Here is a 19,256-nt window from a genome sequence, read left to right as displayed (position 1 = left end):
TCCTTGGCTCAAGGCTATGTAATTCTGGGAGTTGGAGTTTGTTGTGGGTCGAGAGGGGAGTGGAGCAGAGCTCTGCTCTGGGCCCTACAACAAACTTCAACTCCCAGAATTCCACAGCCTTGAGCCAGGGCAGTTAAAGTGGTGCCAAACCGGGTTATTTCTCCAATGTGGATGCAGCCTTAGGTACCAAGGAGAGGCAGAATGGTAGTGGTTTGAGTGTTGGACTAGGACTCTGGGAGACTAGGGTTCAAATCCCTGCTCAGCCATGTCAAAACACTGGGTGATTTTGGGAAAGTTGCACTCTTTCGGTCTCAGAGGAAGGCAATAGCAAACACACTCTGTAGAAACCTTGCCAAGAAAACACTCTTATAGGTCACTTTAGGATTCCCATAAGTTGGAAAAAACTTGAAGCCACACCATCATCACCACCACAACAAAGGTAAACATGTCTCTAGGCCATCTGGGCCAATGCCAGATCCAGGAAGATTGCTTGGCTGTATACTTGCCTTTTCAGAACAAATGTCTACCCTTTCCAAAAACAAAACTCAGGTTTGTGAACCTCTAACCAAGACAGTAGAATTTCAACCAACAATATCTATATTTTGATTTTCAACCCTTTTGCCCTCTTCCAAACCAGATCTGCTCACAAAGATTGGTTCAAAATGTCTAATATCTCCCGAGGGATTGGGAATGGGGAAAAAACGCAGAGTTGGCTGTCATCTATATAACCTTAACCAAAGATTTCATCTGAATGATGAAATACAAAGGGGTTAAGATGGATCCCTGTGACAATGTGTAAACCAAAGAGTATAAGATGTAACAGCAGTCCACCTCAGCACCACCTAATGGGATCACTTTCGGGAAGCATCAGAAGTACCATAAAACAAAGGTTTCCAGTTCCAAACTGGCAAAGTCTCCCAGAATTGTACAGTTACATTGTTACTTTGTCATTTCATTGTTGGGAAACATAGGAAAGAATGCAAGTCAGACTGAATTTAGTTTGACCCTAACCTAATACAGCAGTATTAATGTTAGAAAACCATCAACACACTCAAGTAGCACTTAAACAATATTAGTACATGATTATTCATCAAATAATAAGTGTAGCCAATAGAGGATGTCCAAAAATAAATATTAAAAACTGCCATATTATAAATATTTAAAATTTTAACAGTAACATCTGGAAACAAATGGTTTCAATAAGAATCCTTATAGCAGCTTACTTCACTGGCTTTGGTTAAGGGCTTGTTTAGTTTAGCTGCCACTTCTACAAAGAAGTTTAGCACAGTGTATATATGCCAAAGACAAATTATTTTTATGTACCTTCATGTTGTTTGCAATCCTAAGGTGAACATATCATGAGGTTTTCTTTGTGAGATTTTTTTCAGAGGGCGTTTGCCATTCCCATCCTCTAAGGCTGAGAGAGTGTGACCTGCCTAAGGTCATCCTGTAGGTTTCCATAGCCAAGCGGGGATCTGAACCCTGGTCTCCACAGTCATAGTCCAATGCTCAAATCACTACACCACGTTGGGTTAGTACGCCTGAAACAAGTTTTTTTCCTGTGTATTTTTTGAAAAGAGAATGATCTGAAAAAGTTATACTGCATGTTTCGTATAGGTGGTTCCCAGCAACTGCTTAATATCAGACCAAATACTAATTTCATTGCTTTCCATTATAATTTTATCAACAGAAAGTAAAAAGCGATGCATATCCCAGCAGTATACAATTATCTTTATTACAGTTTTCTAACCTGTGTCTTATAAGATAACCGTACCCAATTTGGTACCATGGGGCAATTATGTCAGATGCTGTTGATTTCCAATACCATATTAAAATTACATGTATGGTATGGAGACTCTCTCTCTCTCTCTCTCTCTCTGTATTTATATACACTTCATAAACATATACAATTTAATTTGCATTCCAACAGACAAAGGATCCACAATAGCAAAATCCAAACTGACCAACTATCTCTATTGTTCTGTACAATAACATGTTAATTGCATTTTGGACAGACATTATTTTTGATACAGATAATCTTGGCAGTCTATTGTTATCCATGATAAATGAGTACAACTTTATGCAACAGCCTTATATTGGCATAGTATGTCCCAAAGGACGGGACCTAAATACCTAATGGCACCAGATCCCATCTAATCTTGGAAACTAAGTAGAATAAGCCCTGGTTTATACAGTGGTCTCTTTGTATAAGTGTTCTGGACACACACATCCCCAGTGTATGCGGAAAAATGTGGGCCCTCAAATTGTGTTGATTTTAATGGCGGTGTGCTCCTGTGCATGCTGCTGCGCATACAACACAGCCATCATTTTGTCCCCCGGGCTTGCTGTCCTCGTGAGCAAAAGTCTGCCGATGGCGCAGGGAAACTGTACTTGGATGGGAAACCACCAATGAGCAGCAGGTGCTGTAGGCTACATATCAGAGAAAGGAACTGGCAAAATCACCTCTGAATATTCCTTGCTTAAGAAAACCCTATGGCATTCATGGGGTCACCAGAGGTAACTTGAAAGCATGCACACACACGTCCCAAAGGCACCACAGAAGACTATGAAGATCTGATGGATGATAGAAAACATGATGATCAGTCTGGAATTCTTATGTAGAAGAACCAATACAAGTTTGATTAATTTATTTTGGATTTATTCCACAGGTTTCATACCATGAAGTTGCCAAATAATAAAGCAGTGGCTTTTCTCTGTATATTTTAATGCTAGTAAAAACTAGACTGCCCTTTCCGTCTCTTAAAAAGATTAGGTTAGAGTCTGGGTGATACAAATAGTTTTATTGGTCTGTTAATAGGTTTTTCAGTATAATTAATGCTTACATAGCCAAAGGCTTGGATTAGCTCCCTCTCAGTGCCATTAGTGGACTATGTACAAACATGATGACAATAACAAATCTTGTTACTTTTCAAAGTTTGCTCAGAGCAGTTTTTAAAGATTTTTACTGTAAAATGCCAGAAAATACTGTATATATACTAATACAGATATCTGCATACCACCTATTAATATGTAGTGAACAATAAACTTCCCAAAATTTATTCTGAGGGTTGTTCAAAATGATTTTGATACTTTTAATAAAGTAAGTGGATGTATAAGTATCCAAGCAGGATCATTTTTCCATGTTAAGAGTAAGAGATTAAAAGGGAATGGCTACACTGACAGTTGCATAAAATGGCAAATGGCCACAGCTGTATTGTAACAATTCCAACACACAAGAGGTAAATATTTACAACTTCTTTATTTCTGAAATTCGGGGGGGGGGGGGGGAGGATCCTTCATAGGCATTCACTAGTAGAGTGGCTGAAACAGACCCACATACAAACATTCTATTAATCCATTCTGGATATTAGAAGATCACAGATAACTATACAGGCCTTTCTCTGTGCAAGAGTGGCCATAGCTGGTATTGCCAAGCTACCTTCATCACACAGTTGACTGGGCATCCAAAAACACAGCCAGATTAAAAAATATTCCAGTGGTATGAACCTCATCCTGAAAAGAAATGCAATCCAACACAAACTGACACCATCTCTTCTGGCATGTTGAGTCACTCCCCAACAGAATCTCCATCATGTTTGGATTTGGGCCATATCCATCCTATTATAGAATCCAACTACTTGTTTGGCACCTCCATTGTCACAACTGGATTAGATTTAAAGCAAAAACAGAGGAGATTATCGCACTGCGTTCTGAGACCGTTCTCATCACGTGATGAGAACGGAACGCATTTGAGTATACCGCACGTATGTGTTCCAATCGGGTTCTCAGAACGTTTAAATGTGTTCCAAATGTGTTCCAGGAGGGTACAGATATGAATGTGTTCCCAGAGAGCTGAAACGTGATGAGAACGTTCCAACAGATGTGTGCGCGATATTCTTATCTGTTCTCAAATCCGTTCTCTCATTCCTCCGTCTCCTGATTGGCTGAAAGAATGACAGGCAGGGAGGGAGGCAGGCAGGCGAGCGACTGCAGTGAGGGAAGGTGTGTGTGTGTGAGGGGGGAAAGAAGGAGGGAGGGAAGGGAGGAAAGTTGGGACAAGTGAGAGAAGAGGAAAGAAGGGAAAGAGAGAGAAAGAGAGAGGGAAACAGGGGGGCCAGAGCAGAGAGCAAGAGGGAGAGGGTCTGGCTGCTTCTGCGGGGGCCTCTAGTGTCATGTCCAGCAGGGCTCCTGTGCTGGCAGCCTGCAGGAGGCAAAGATGGCAGGGATGCCCAGGACCTTCTCCTCCTTCCCTCCAGGAAGGAACCCACAAAAGCTCCTCTGTTTGGAGCAACACACAAAAGCAAGCAAACAACTCCCAGAATTCCATAGCAAAGAGCCAGACAAGAATTAAAGCGGGGAGGGAAGCTCACAGGCCCCACCTGGAATATTGTGTCCAGTTCTGGGCACCACAATTCAAAAAGGAGCGTGTCCAAAGGAGGGCGACTAAAATGGTGAAAGGTCTGGAAACCATGCCCTACAAGGAACGACTTAAGGAGCTGGGGATGTTTAGCCTGGAGAAGAGAAGATTAAGAGGTGATATGATAGCCCTGTTTAAATATTTGAAGGGATGTCACATTGATGAGGGAGCAAGCTTGTTTTTTGCTGCTCCAGAGACTAGGACCCGGAGCAATGGATGCAAGCTCCAGGAAAAGAGATCCCACTTCAATATTAGGAGGAACTTCCTGAGAGTAAGGGCTGTTCGACAGTGGAACACACTCTTTCCTCAGAGTGTAGTGGAGTCTCCTTCCTTGGAGGTCTTTAAGCAGAGGCTGGATGGCCATCTGTTGGGGATGCTTTGATTGTGATTTCCTGCATGGCAGAATGGGGTTGGACTGGATGGCCCTTGTGGTCTCTTCCAACTCTATGATTCTATGATTCTATGAAGGCACACATTACATGCGCACACACACAGGAGGCAAAAGGCTGACAAGCAGCCAAAATGGGGAATTGGGATGACAGCAGAGGACTCTTCTTTTCTAACCGGTTTAAAGAGCTGCTATGGCTGCCGGGGCTCTGCCCTTGGCCCAGTCCCCTCCCTGGCAACTTGCTTTTCTTCGGCTTGAAGAGACCTGCATGGAGCTCCTCCTTCTTCCCAACCTTGCAAAGGAGGTTTGGGATGTAACATGCAAGGCTCATCTCTCCCCATTTCTCTTTCTCCCTGCCTTCCTCCCGATCCCTCCTTCTTCCCTCCCTTCCCTCCCTCCTCCTTTCCCCCCTCTCTCTCTCACACACACCCCTTCCCTCACTGCAGTCGCTCGCCTGCCTGCTTCACTGCCTCCCTGCCTGTCATTCTTTCAGCCAATCAGGAGACGGAGGCGGCCTTGGTGGAATATGTTCTCGGAACGGTTTCAGGAATCGCTGTGCGGTAAAATGCAGTTCTGATCACGTTCTGATCACGTTCTAGTTTACTAATGCAGTAATATCTGTTCCAGGAACGTTCTCATCACGTGATGATAGGAACGTTCTCAGAACACAGTGCGATAATCTCCAGAGTGATCAGTATAATTATGAGTATGGTCTGTATGAGTCAAATCTCTGGATGATCTTAACCAGCCAATTTACAAAGTTGTGAAACAGAATGAGGAAAATGCAGTGCAAAAATATTTTCACACACTGTCTGGAACCTACTGTCAGATAGCAGCAAAAATGTAGAAAAATGATGCCTCTAAATCCAACCAGGACAGGAAGCCAGAAGACTAATCAATGGATTTTCCCCAAAGGCCAAGATCTAGAACAGATTTCTTATCTTTTTTCTCAACGCCGGCCAAATCCAAATAATAAGCATAATCCAGAAGTGCTCAAATGCTCAAATAGGAGATTTGTGACTGTGAACTTTATCGCACCGGGTTCTCGGCCCGGCCCGGCAGGAAACGGAAACGAGTGGGGGATGGATTTTACCGCATGCACCTGTCCCTCACTCGTTCCATTTCCACTCTCTTCCCTGCCCATTCCGTTCCAGAGGGAACGCTTTTTGAGAACTGTTCAGAACAGTTCTCAAAAATTTCCCCCTCTGGAACGGATTAAGAATGGAAGAGAGGGGGAACGGAACGAATGAGGGACGGGTGCGTGCAGTAAAATCCGTCCCCCACTCGTTCTGCACTCGTCCCTGCTCCTTCCGTTCCGTGCTCAGAACGGAACGGAAAGAGTCTTGATATAGAGTCTCTATACCTTGTTAAAACATTTTGATATAGTGAGAATCTGTTACAGTATAGGTGTTTTAAATCCAACATTAATCTTACCTAGAGTACCCAGTTAGAGTAGGTATTACTGTACCTAGAGTAAGTGTACTGAAATAACTGGGACTTTTTAATCATACCAATTTAGTCAACACCCATCTTAAGCCCCACTGATATCCACTAAAACCTATATAGGACTTTTTAATCACAACTAGATAAGATTATGACAGGGTCTAATTCTATATTTTTCCAGATGACAGGGACTATATCTCAATTTACTGAAGCATTTAGCACTCTGATGGTCCCTGCCTCACAGGAAGGTGAAGGCAAGGCTTGAGCAAACATTGAATAGACAGTACTAGTCCAAACATTCTATCTATACTCTCACACTGTTAAGACCCGAAATGTATCTGAGTAATAGACTTTTTTAGGACCATTCAATCACTGCATCAACGTTCATATACAAAGACCTTAGCAAATAGGTACCAGTGGCCTCACCATCATAGAGGCGGATCAAAAATTGAATGGGCACTTATGGCCCTTTAGATGTTTTTGGACTTCACTTCCCACAATACTTCACCATTCGTTATGCTGTCTAGAACTGGTCAGTCCAATAATATTTGGAGGACTTATTCACCTCTGATCTGTAGCCTACAGCTGTTTTGCATCAACCTGTCTTTTCCCCTTAACTTCTAGCTGTTGACACTTTTCTTCACTGATAAGGTTCTAGTCAGTGTGAGGTGTGAGAGAGGATCTAAAACATAAAAGTAGCCCTGCTGGATCAGACTGGATGTAGTGTCAAAAGAGCGCCGTAAAGCCATGGTGCTGCAGCTATCGTGCCCTGCAAAAGCCAGATCGGAGCTGTGGCGTGCAGTTGTTGCAGCCCCAATCCAGTGCAGCTGGAGACAGCAGCAGGCCACCCCTTAGAGGCAGACTGCACAGCCTCTTATACTTGATGCTTGATGTCAGCTTCCTTTTAATCTACCTTGTCTTCAATAATTTCTCTCCTTACTATCTTAAAAGGCATAAGTATCACCTCCCTGTTTTCTGATTGTTGAGGCTGTTTCACCTTTTCTTAAATACTTTCTGAAGCTAATTGCTGGTGCCATAGCATTATTTCTTTCTGACTTTTTTGCTTCTGAAAAAGCATACTTGCTGCTTGCCACCAGTATGGATTGATTGGCTGAATGTATAGAATGCTCTGAATCAGAATTTTAAACAAACTTTCCAAGGTGTTGACCCTATTTTGGGGACAGGGTTCAGCACCTTGATACATTTAGTTCTGATTAAACTGGAAATGCATTCATCAAAGCCAGAAATATGGAGAGCTGACTCCTTACGTGGGCGTGCCGTACGCAGCTTCCGATTTACTCAGAAGCTGCACCGTAATACATTGAATGGCGTGCGTGGCCGCTGCGTGTGTGCACCATGCCGCACCACTTCGTGCGCAACTCCCATTTACTATAATGGGGCTCGAGCATAGGCGGAATTCACCTTATGTGGGGTGGTCTGGAACGGATCCCCGTGTAAGGCGAGGTTCCACTGTACAACCAAAGTATTGATATTCTGCAAGTAGATCACACACTCATGTGGAAACACCAGAAGTACATCTTCAAATGACCTCTGTAATCCGATAGAATGATAACAGAGTGTGCATGTCCCAGTTGTTATAAATGTATTTCCCAGTAAACTATCAGTTTTAAAAAAACAAACTCTAGATCAGGGTCGGCTACTGTGGAAAATTAGTGCTGCATCTGCACTGCAGAAATAATGCAGTTTCATACCACTTTAACTGCCATGGCTCACTGTTACAGAATTCTGAGAATTGTAGTTTGTTCTGGCACCAGAGCTATCTGACAGAGAAAGCTAAATGTCTCACAAAACTACAGTTCCCAGATTTCCACAACATTGAGACATGGTATTCAAAGTAGTGTCAAACTGCATTATTTCTGCAGCCCAGGAGACCTTGGAGGACTGTATTTCCTTGTTGCACTCCTTCCATTAAAAAACATAGTTTGGTCCCAAATGCCCTCTGATGGTATGGAGGGCATCTTTGCTATGTATTGGCACCCTGGGCCCAGTTAGGCACAGGAAAAACCTTTATTTTTATCAGGAAGTGACCCAGAAGGCCTTTTTAAAGAACAGGTACCCAAACCCTCTCCCTGGGTCAACTTTTGTTGTAAAAAGCCTACAATGTGGCAGAAATGCCCGCATGCCCCCTAGAAGGTGTTTGAGTGAATCTGGAGATCAAAATGTTTTTGATTTTCCCTCTTCCAAATAAAAATATTGTTGTCATTTTATTACCCTTGTGGGGTCTAGAGGTCATAAAATTGCCCTGGGGACTACTTGTGATCCACAGGCCACCCCATCTTATATGGATTTAATTCACCTACTGGATCTATCATAGCGAACTGACTTGATATTGCTATGCATGTAGGCATGTATGTGTGTGTGTGTGGTGTGTGTGCACACAAATTAACAGAACCACCTGTTTCTCCATTTTTTTAGATTTAAATTTTGTTTATAAAGAACATTTCCTTACTCATATTCAGATTGTCTGGAAGCTGTTGAGTCAATATTTTCATGCAACACACCCAAAGTTGGGAAAATTAGTAGAAAAGAGTTAATATCTTTAAGTTAATCATTAATAAGCTAATTAAATGGCATTCATGGTAGCAGGAAAGAAAAAAAAATGATTAAGTTTAATCTTAAATCAAATGCTTCCATTAAAAGTCATATGTGAATCAACCAGAAAAATCCCATCACAGTTTTAAGCTATAGTGAGAAGAAACAGATGCATGAATTTTTGAAAATTACATTTATCACCAAAAATTCTTCCCTTGTTTTCCCTTTCTCCTTTCTCATATGGTCTCATCCATTTACTCCCCCTTTTTTATTCTACTGATTTCCACAGGGATCCCAGCAAAATATTCAGGGTTAAAAATTTCCAAGTTACAGTTTCCTGGGACAGATGAGGAGCCTCTGTGTGGTTCCTGGGGTATAATAGAGAAAGGCCAACTGGATACAAACACTGTCTCCTCCCAAACTACTCTCATTGGTTTAAAACAGGGATGAGAAACATGTTGGCAGACTGCAACTTCCGACATTCCTCATGATGTGCTGTTATGGCTACTGGGAGTTCCTGTTCCACAAGATCTAAAAGACAGCACAATTCCCACCTCCAGTTTAAAAATGTTTAACCTGGGAATTAACTGAATTATCATAACCTAATTATGAAGTAAAATAAGTGGCTTGGATCTTGTGGCCTAAAAACTATACTTTTCCAATCCTGAGGGATTTATAACAAAAGAAGTAGTAGTTTTGCAAAAATCCAAGAGAACTAGGCTTTGGTTAAAAAACGAACTGGGAACTGTAGTATTTGTTGTGTCTTTAGCTCTGTCTTTCATTTAAACAATAAAGAATGTAATTGATAATTCTGGAATCAAGTTAATGCTAACATTCCAATATGTAAGTCAATAACTTCAGTTAGAAAGTAAAATTCATTGTTCCTTCGTGTTAGGAAAATTTGAAATTAACTGGTAACTAGATTGATTCAACTGATTAGATCCATGTCTGAAGAGATCATAGAATGAGCAATTTGACATTATTTCTGTTCGTGTAGCAAAACATTCAGGTCTTTATCTTCTAAACAGAGACCATACCTTCTGAATGGGGATTGCCACATGGGCAACAGAAAGCTTTACTATACTGGTGGGGCTTTACCTTCTGCCAGTATTCAATAAAACCTCGGTTGCTGATTTTTACTGCAGGTAAAAGTTTTCATGCCCTTGGGTCCGATATGAGACCAGTAAAAAGAAGGTGGCACATCACTGTAGACCAAATATACTTCAGTAATTCATACTGTTTCCATACAAAGATGGGAAACGTGATTAACTCTTCAGTGCTATAGTGTTTCCTGTAATTTTGACTAAAGAGTTTCACACTGGCATGTGGAACTAGCTCTTGGTTCCTGCACTAAAAAGATAAGAAGTCTGCTGATCAAGACTGTCTAGTCCAAAAACCAACCAGATCAACCAGATGCCTATAAGAAGCCCAAATAAATATACAGAGTCACTGGTCCCTTCCTGACAAGGACATTACATCTTGTTAAACATTTGTTTCCTCGCCTCAGCTATGACAAATATAGAAGCAACTTTCTTTTAGCAATGTGTCAGGGATTCCATACTGTTTGGAAGTTGTTGTTGTTGTGTGCGTTCAAGTTATTTTTGACTAATGGCAACATTAAGGTGAAAGTATCACAGAATTTTCTTGGCAATATTTGTCTTTGCCTTCCTCTAAGACTGCAAGAATTTAACTTGCCAAAGGTCACCCAGTGGGTTTCCATGGATGAGCAGGGATTTGAACCCTGGTCTCTAGAGTCATAGCTCAGATCAATGGTCCCCAAACTGTGCCCTTTAAGAGATTTTGGACTTCAGCTCCCAGAAGCCTCAGCCATGTTGGCCAATAGTATGGGATTCTAGGAGTGGAAGTCCAAAAGCCCTTAAAGAGCACAGGTTGGGGACCATTGGCTCAGACCATTGCAACATGCTGGCTCATTTGGAAGTTACCTATTTGAACATATTTCACTTGAAGTGAATATGTTTTGTTTCAAAATTTTGCATATGCACTACCACTAACTGTACACATTTCTCTAGAGGAGAAAGATGTGAGTTTTTAAATAAATATATATTTGTACTGGTATGGCAGGTTGTTTAAAAGATGAAAAAACACTACACTCTGATTTCATCTCTTCAGTTTGGCATTCTTATTTTGATAATATTCAAGACTAAATAAATACCCAGAGTACTAAGAAAAACCCCTTTAAGACATTTCTCTGATTTGTTTCAAACCCTTTTGAAATATTGACCATACACTAATCCCTTTCAAATCTGGCAAGTAGTTCATGTCTTTAAAAGTCAACCGAGACCCTGAGGGCAAGTCAAATGGGCAAGAGAGCATTCAGTTATTTTGCATAATGCTTTAGAGGACTGCTGGACATTCAGCCAAGCAGCACAGATAATGCCCTCTAATTCTACTTCAGGAGTCTATTCCTGTCAATTAATTATGATCTGAAAGTCCCTGTGGCTCAAGAAAGATGAGGCTGGCATAATTTTTTTCATTTGTTTTCCTATCACTTGATCACATACTAGGTCATGATAAGCTACTTAATGAATAAGTGGCTGCTATTAAATAGCTATTTTTTTTAAAAAGAGTTAGCTTAAAATGTTATTGTTGCTGGATACACAAAATACTCTCCCTCCCCTTGTACATGATCACCATTCAAGTGCATTCCTCCCCAATTCTTGAGGTATTATGCATAGGTATCTATATGAAAACAGATATATGTACAGGTAAAAATTCATATATGTCATGCAAGTTTTCTCCTCTTTATAATTTTAGATGCAAATGAATCTATTCTGTAGATTTTGTATTAAAATAGAACTCTTACAACTTGGCACACTGGTTTCATTTCTAGGTCATTTGAACGATAACTAAGCCAGACATCTTAAGAGGGCACCAGAAACCTCTTCTTTACCCAAGTATGGACTCAAGTGCCTCAGAGTCTACAGAATGTTTCCCAAAGCTAAACACAAGAGAAAACTAATATGTAATATACAATGCACAGAAAGAGAATTAAATAGCAAGCAAACAGAACAGTATAGCAAGCCTCTGACTAATTAAAAAACAAAACCAACGACAACAAAGATTTCTTTGCTCAAACCTCTTTTTTCCTCATGGTCTTTTCTCTTCTTTGTTTAACATTATTCCACTGCCCATGCACCGTTAGATGTGCCATGTCTGCTTCCAAATAAAATGCATAAAAAACAATCCACAGATCTTGGAAGACTGAAATTGTGTTAATTTTCTGATCCACGTTCTTGCTACAAACATTAACCAGCAGTATGATAGCTTCAACAGCAGACATCTGATTCTTGACATTTAAAGATACAATACTGGTAAAAAATAGTGACGCTTTATTAACTGCAAACAGCTTGTGAGGGAGTAAGTGATGTACTCTTAAAGAGTATAATCAGAACATTCAATAATTTCAGACTTTCAGCTTTGCTTTTTTCCCCAGTCAATGCTAGTTTTTTTTTTAAAGGAACAATAACTAGACTAACCAATCTGGCAACTCATATAATTGTTCCATGAGGGTTTTGTTTTTGTTTTTTTGGTATGTGACAAAAAAGATAATAGGCTGTTTCACAATGTACAAAACATTATGTTCAAAGGGTCTCCAGTTTTCATCACAAAATAATAAAGCAAAGATAAACCCTAAGATCACAAAAGCTAATGAATGTATTGAAAATATACAGTTCATTGGGACTGTAATACCTCTGGCTCCCTTGTGACCTGCTGTGATGTTTTGTGTGTCTTGAGTGCCTTTTTAATCACCCCAAATTATTCAGAGAGCTCTTGTTCTTTTCACATGTTAAGAAAGGGAACCAATTCCTTATTGTATGCATTCACTTGGAACACTGACTCTTAGCAACCAAAATGCAGATTTATTCATAATTTCTATATAGATTAACTCCCACTGTCATCTTTTCATCCACAGTCTCATCTTAGTGGGAAAAGCATACAGTATATGAAACCAGAAGTAGTATAAGCACTGCAATCAGTAATACATACTACAGTACCTGAAGATACTGGCAAGACCGTTCTTGTTGACAGGTTTCTGATTTCACCACTGTCTGGTCCATGTTCATGGAAGCTTTTTGATAAACCTCACGAGCTCTGCTCACTGTCAGTGTGGAGGACCAAGAGCTTTTTTTCATTAATGGAGCATCCAAATTTACTGGCAGGTTTGCACAGGTGGAACATTTGACATCATTATTGCTTCTGGAAGGCTTTACAGTATGTTCACTGAGAGTGTTATAGGCTTCCATAAAGTACTGAGAAGTGGAACGGTCAGGGCATCTTCCCATAGTCATAACCCCACTTGGTCCATGGTAAATGCAAACATCATTATCCAAGTTGTCATCTGAACTCCACCATCCAGATGCATTTGATCTGGATTTTCCTTCTGACCTCCTGTCTTTGCTCTTGCTACGCTTCCCATACCTCATAGTCTGTGTCTCCTCTGGGCTTGCTTTGCCTCCATTGATGCTGCCCTTTGATGGGCCTTCAAGGGAATGAGACTTTGTGAAAAGTTTCTGAACAGAGTGAACCAAGTGGCGGATCCTCCCAGGACTATCACTACGGTGTTCTACAGCAGTTCTTTTGTATTGTAATGTATGATAGCCATCTCGGTTAAGAGGAAGCTGTCTTTCAAACTGGTCCAAAAGATTGGCAGGGATACGGTTACCTTTACCAGCTGTTCCATGTGGCACCAAAGCACACTCATCCTTAAGCTCATTATGGGAATTGTAATGTCTCCGAGGGAATGTACTGCTAGCAATCTGATCATTGTAGGGTACCATGCACTCGCCTTGAAAAGAGTTCCTCTGAGTGTAGTAAGAGTGATCTGCAGGATGATGTTCCATAGGATTTAACAAATATGGCTTCCTCTCTGAGTGATGGATCAAAGAGTCACATGGTGGTTCACAGGCAATCCCATGATGGTGACTGCGACTGCCCGATAATCCTTTCATCATTGATCCAAAAAATATCCCAAAGTCATTTGAATATCTGTACTTTTGTTACCGAAAGATCACCATGAAAGACCTAGAGAAATGGAAAACAAAAAATGTAAAATGGTATTGTAATGAGTACACATATTTGTGGTTAGTTTATTAAAACTGTTATTATTGCATCTCTTAATGACTTCTAATCTAAGCACTGGATTTAGACTAAGGACTTTATCACACCACCTCTGGTGCCCAACTTATCTCTTCCGAATTTGAGCCAAATTCAGGTTAGGCTGATTTAATTGCATGGACATTTCCCTCAAAACAGCTTCTCATTGCTTCCAGTGTTGAATTTGGGTTCCATAAGTCACTTAGGTGGCCATTTTTTTTCAATTCCAAAGCGTCTGATTTTGAAAAAATGGCTGCTGAAGTGATTTATGGGGCCCAAATTCAACACTGGAGATAATGGGAAGCTGTTTTGAGAGAAATGTCCATGTGATAAGAGGTAAGTCGGGTACCAGAGGTGGTGCAATAAAGTTGACAGTTTATCACATACATTTCCCACTGATATCAAGGGAACGTACATTAGGCACAGCTTACTTTTCATATTAATTTCAGTGGAACCTGAATGCAGTCAAGTTATATTGGATACAAACCAATGTATCAGTGCTGTTCATATGTTTTAATCACTCATGCTAAAACCAGAACATATCTGTGAATTAGATGTTCATTGTTCATGTGATTTAGGATAATGGTATCTTGCTTTGTATGTATGGCTGAAAACTGTAATAGACATGAAACAAGCAGATAAGGGATAATTTTCTTCCTAAAGAAATTGCCTCCTTTTAATGAAGAAGGAAAAAGGTGCTTTGAAAAGGATGTCTGAAGGATGGAGAAATTATTTTGTTAGGAAATACCTGGAATGTGAGTTATATTTAATTTCTGCCTTTATTATTCAACTTTTTGTGAACTGTTATGGTCTAATGGCTAATAAAACTCTTCTAACATGAATTTGGGGATGACACTTTAATTGCAACTCTGTTCAGATGTTTCCTTTCACTATGCATTGGGCACCAATAGGGCTAATATCTGGCAAATACTAGATCTAAGAAACCTGGTCTAGGAGACTGCTTTAACTGTCCTGCAGGGACGTAGCTAGGATTTTGGGAAGGTGGGGGTCCAGACTAAGTGCCACCATTATAATGGGGCTTGGGTGCAGCGGCACAGCACCACACACAATTCATTTTTCTAATGGAAGGGGGGGGGGGTCTGGACCCCAAGAACCCCCCCCCCCTTGGCTATGTCCCTGTGTCCTGGCTCAGTCTTAGGGAATCCTGGGAATTGTAGTTTATTGTGTCACCAGAGCTCTTGACAGAGAAGGTTAAATGTCTCATAAAACTATAGTTCCTAGACTTCCCTAGCACTGAGCCAGGACAGTTAAAGCAGTATCAAACTGGGTTATTTCTGCAGTGTGTTTTGGACCTGAGATATCATAAGACCTACCAACTGTTACTACTGTGACTGGTTGAAATAATTCTAGGGGCTCCTGTTTCATATTCGGGCAGCTACTATAAGTGTTTAGACATAAGTGTTTATATTATGAGGTTCTGACTTCTGTCATGAGGTTCTGACAGCTGAGAGAGAATCTGTTACACTGCTATAGGATAACTATCATAGATATGAATGTAGATATGAGGAGAATCACAGGACAGTGGAATATAGTTGGTTTATGAATCACAAAAGAGTAATGCAGAGTAAACTGAGTATACTGAAATCTTACTAAAAATACAGATAAACCTTAACAGCTGACATAGAATTTAGAGTATGTGCAGTAATATTTCCCAATCACTAAATTTTATATATTTTCATAATGCTAAGACGTGTTCCTAAACACATGTATTTGAAAATAAAATCTAATTAAATAATCGGAATTCATGGTCAAGATAAATATATTTAGCAGTGGTATATCATTAATTTGGAACATGAAGCCTCATATTTTATGACATCAAAATATTACTAACTCAAAGGAAATGTTTCTCAATATTTAATGATGTACATCTTAGATGTGGTTGTTATGACCCTTGTTTTTAGTATTCTGCATTTACTTTTTATAAGCTGTCTTGCCAAGTCCACTAAAAGTGACTTTCTACAAGCTAAGAGGACTTCCTGAATTCTAAAAGCAATTTGGAAAAGTAACCATGTAAATAAATTGAGAGCGTGAAAGTGAATATGGGAAAAAAAGATAATTACTGAGTATACATTTTCAAAGAAGTAGCTGTGTTAGCTTCTTGCTGCCACATTTCTTCTTTTTCCCTCCCTCCTTCTTTTTAACTGAATATAAGTTTGAAAATGAGTTAGTCAGCACATAACCAAAAGTACTTGACTTTCAAAACAGAAATATTGATTTGTAAAATTTAAGTTACTTAAAGAAGTTGCTCAAAGAGCAAGCAACAAAAACAGATGGATTTACCTTTTACAGAGAACATGACTGTTAAGAATGATCACCAGATGAGTCATTACATAAATTATGAATGTTATGCTTAAAGCTGTAAGAGTGAACACCTGCTTCAGAAAACATTAACTTACAAATAAAATACACAAAATATGTCATGATCCTGAAAACCACAATTTTCTATTACTTTCAAAAGAGAAAAAAACTGTACACACATTATGTGCATAAGTGTGAGTGTATGTTTTCCTTTCCATCCTGTCTTCCATGTATATTATGGAAGGATTATTCATTAATAATTTCCAAATATACTGCATAATTATTTGAAATTCAAGAGTATACCTTGGTTTCATGTGCATACCTCTAACACATAAAAGTCAAAGTGTCTCTGAAAAAAGCCCAACCAATCCTCCAAAAAATAGCTACATCAATATACCATAATTTTTCAAATCTATACAGATACATTTTTGAAACTTTCAGTAACATAACCAGCTTTTCTTCCATCAATAAGATAAATGGTGGGATTATTTATACAAGTTGATATAAAAATAAAAACATTAATATTAACAAGTGCAATCTAAATCTCATGAAAGGAAGATTTAGATCTTCCAGAATATTTTTTCCCTAATATTGCAGATGCTTACCTACAAATAAGTAAACGATGCCAAGTGATCACACAGTGAAATGATGTATAAATGCATAAGCCTGATAGATTCTAGACCAGTGGTTCCCAACCTTTCTAATGCTGCAACCCTTTAATACAGTTCCTCATGTTGTGGTGACCCCCAACCATAAAATTATTTTTGTTGCTACTTCATAACTTTAATTTTGCTGGTGTTATGAATCGTATTTTCATTGTTACAAATTGAACATAAGTAAAGCATAGTGATTAATCACAAAAACAGCCTCAGAGGATGGCAATGGCAAACCCTCTCTGAAAAAACTGTCCAGAAAGCCCCAGGATAGGTTTGCCTTGAGCCTTGGGCATGAAGCCACACTCTGTCAGCCTCAGAGGATGGCAATGGCCAGCCTCCTCTGAAGAAACCTGTAATATACCAATATGTAAATAAGTAAGTTCCCCACTGTCAATATACCCCATGATGAAGGTCCACCATCCTTGCTGAGCACTTACTTAAGCCAATTATCTGAATTGTTCCAGTTCAAGGTGAACTAAGGGGCAAAACAGATGGGCAAGAAAAAGCAGCTTGAAGCTGCCTTTTCTGATGTTGTATTGAAACCCCATCAACCACACTGTCTGCTCCCAAGGTGGCTGGAGTGTGCATGTCATCACCACATGGCATGGATTGAAGCCATGCTGATGGGTACTTCTTTTTTTTTTTAACTATCCCCCCACCATCCCTGCATACCTTTATAGGAGCGAACCACTGGCCAATTCCATCTTATTGCATGGTATCCTGTGAACCTGCCCACATTCACATGTGCAACGCTTCACTGGGACAGGGCATCAGAGCAGAAGTGTGCCCATGCAGATGCCTGCAAGGTACAATCATGCCCCTGTTCACCCCCACTTCAATCCATGGCCCCTCTTTGACTGTCTGATTTGTGTATGTTGTATTCATCTCCATGAGAGGAATCATAGTTTCTCTTTTCGGCATTGCCACCCTTACCGCTTGGGTATGGCAGCTCCATCCCTTTTCAATACACTCCAGCAATGGGGCATTTATGTGCACAATTAGGCTTAGGGTTTGGAAAGAGCACCGCTTTAGAGCTGCCCTGGAGTCGGTGCATTTATAAGTATATGTGAAGGTGTGCACTTTCCAGGAAGATGTGGAAAAATCCAGCTTCTTTTTAGCCCGGCTTTTCTCCCTGTAGTGTGGCTGCATTTTCCAGCCAGCTTCAAGGCATGCATCATCTAAATGCCCTGCCTTGAAGCCAACCGGAAACCTGCTTATTTTGTCCATCTGTTTCGCCCCCAAGTAATGAGTCAACTTCCATTTCCAAAATAATAAAATTAGCATTTACAGTAGTCTATTTATAGTTCTGGTTCCATACATGAGACTGAACCAGTATATTCTACCTTTGCAAAGCGCTGTAGAACATGCTTATAATTTACAATATGAGTAGTCCAATTGACTTAATGCTCAGCGTGTTGTATGATCTCTTTAGCTAATGATAAATTAATCCTTTACAGAAAGTGTTACTGAGAGTGCAGGCACCGCAGGAGCTGTCCTCTAACACACAATTAATCTGAATCACATCCAAGTACCATTTCAAGGTTTGCAAGTACTGAAGCAGCACTACGCCTTTGAGACATGCCAGCAAACTTAGAGCAATACTGAATTATTTCAGCATACAGGAACCCTGATAGGAATCTAAAATATATCTTCTCAGAAACTACTTACAGAAATTTCACATGTACAATACTATCAGCAGAACAAACTTTTGGCAAAGATAATGGACAGCTATTGCAGAGATCAGTTAAACCCAAGTACTGAAAGTAGAAAAGAAAAACAGAGAATGAATAGGTGTAAAGCTTGACTGTGATGTATTTTTTTCTGAATAGTGTATTCTAGAGATAGCGAAGACGGAATATACTGTTTAACTGTACAGTATATATACTATAGAAGAAAGTTAATGTTGACACAGTACTCCTTTACGGATCAAATAATGAAGAAAAAAACATGAAGTCTGGGAATGTCCGTCCCATATTTAAAAATAGTAAGCAGACACATTTTCAAGATTTGTAGGCTCAATTCGTATGTAATACCACACCAATGAATTAGGCTTGTACTCTTGGTTAAGTAAGCAGTTCATCCATAATATGGATTTAATGGACATTTTTTCTTATTATTCAAAACTGAAAATGGATGCTTTCCATTTCCATGTATAAAGCAGGGCAGAGAGATATGCAGAAAGCTCAAGGCTCATTACAGCTTATTCTCATTACACGGAATCGTTTGGTCTGAACTGGCCCAAAGCATGTATAAAATTATCATGTATATCAACTTAGGAGTGTTGGATATCTGTACAGTATTACTTACTCACTGATATTTAATATCAATATCATGTGTTTGTTTGGATCAACATAACAAACCCATA

The 19,256-nt window shown here is 39.8% G+C and overlaps 1 protein-coding gene across 11 annotated transcripts in view; it reads right to left on the bottom strand.

The window, feature by feature from the left end:
- The window catches only part of DLGAP1 (DLG associated protein 1), a 427,607-nt gene that overhangs the window by 155,146 nt on the left and 253,205 nt on the right, over positions 1 to 19,256 (bottom strand). For 10 of the 11 annotated variants that reach the window (XR_016280603.1, XR_016280604.1, XR_016280605.1 and 7 more), the window contains one exon: positions 12,818 to 13,844. Coding sequence is in view for 8 of the 11 variants with exons in the window: in XM_089517114.1 (XP_089373240.1) it covers positions 12,818 to 13,774 (957 nt within the window). In the remaining 3 variants the exon portion in view is untranslated. Of the gene's footprint in view, positions 1 to 11,898; positions 12,146 to 12,817; positions 13,845 to 19,256 lie in introns of those variants that run through there. The other variant, XM_089517119.1, reaches the window with a different exon arrangement.

The sequence above is a fragment of the Sceloporus occidentalis genome, unplaced genomic scaffold (assembly GCF_023333645.1).
Source record: "Sceloporus occidentalis isolate IW3139 unplaced genomic scaffold, rSceOcc1.0.p SCAF_3, whole genome shotgun sequence".
In the NCBI taxonomy this organism is placed as follows: domain Eukaryota; kingdom Metazoa; phylum Chordata; class Lepidosauria; order Squamata; family Phrynosomatidae; genus Sceloporus; species Sceloporus occidentalis.
This window is presented reverse-complemented; position numbering and strand designations above follow the sequence as displayed.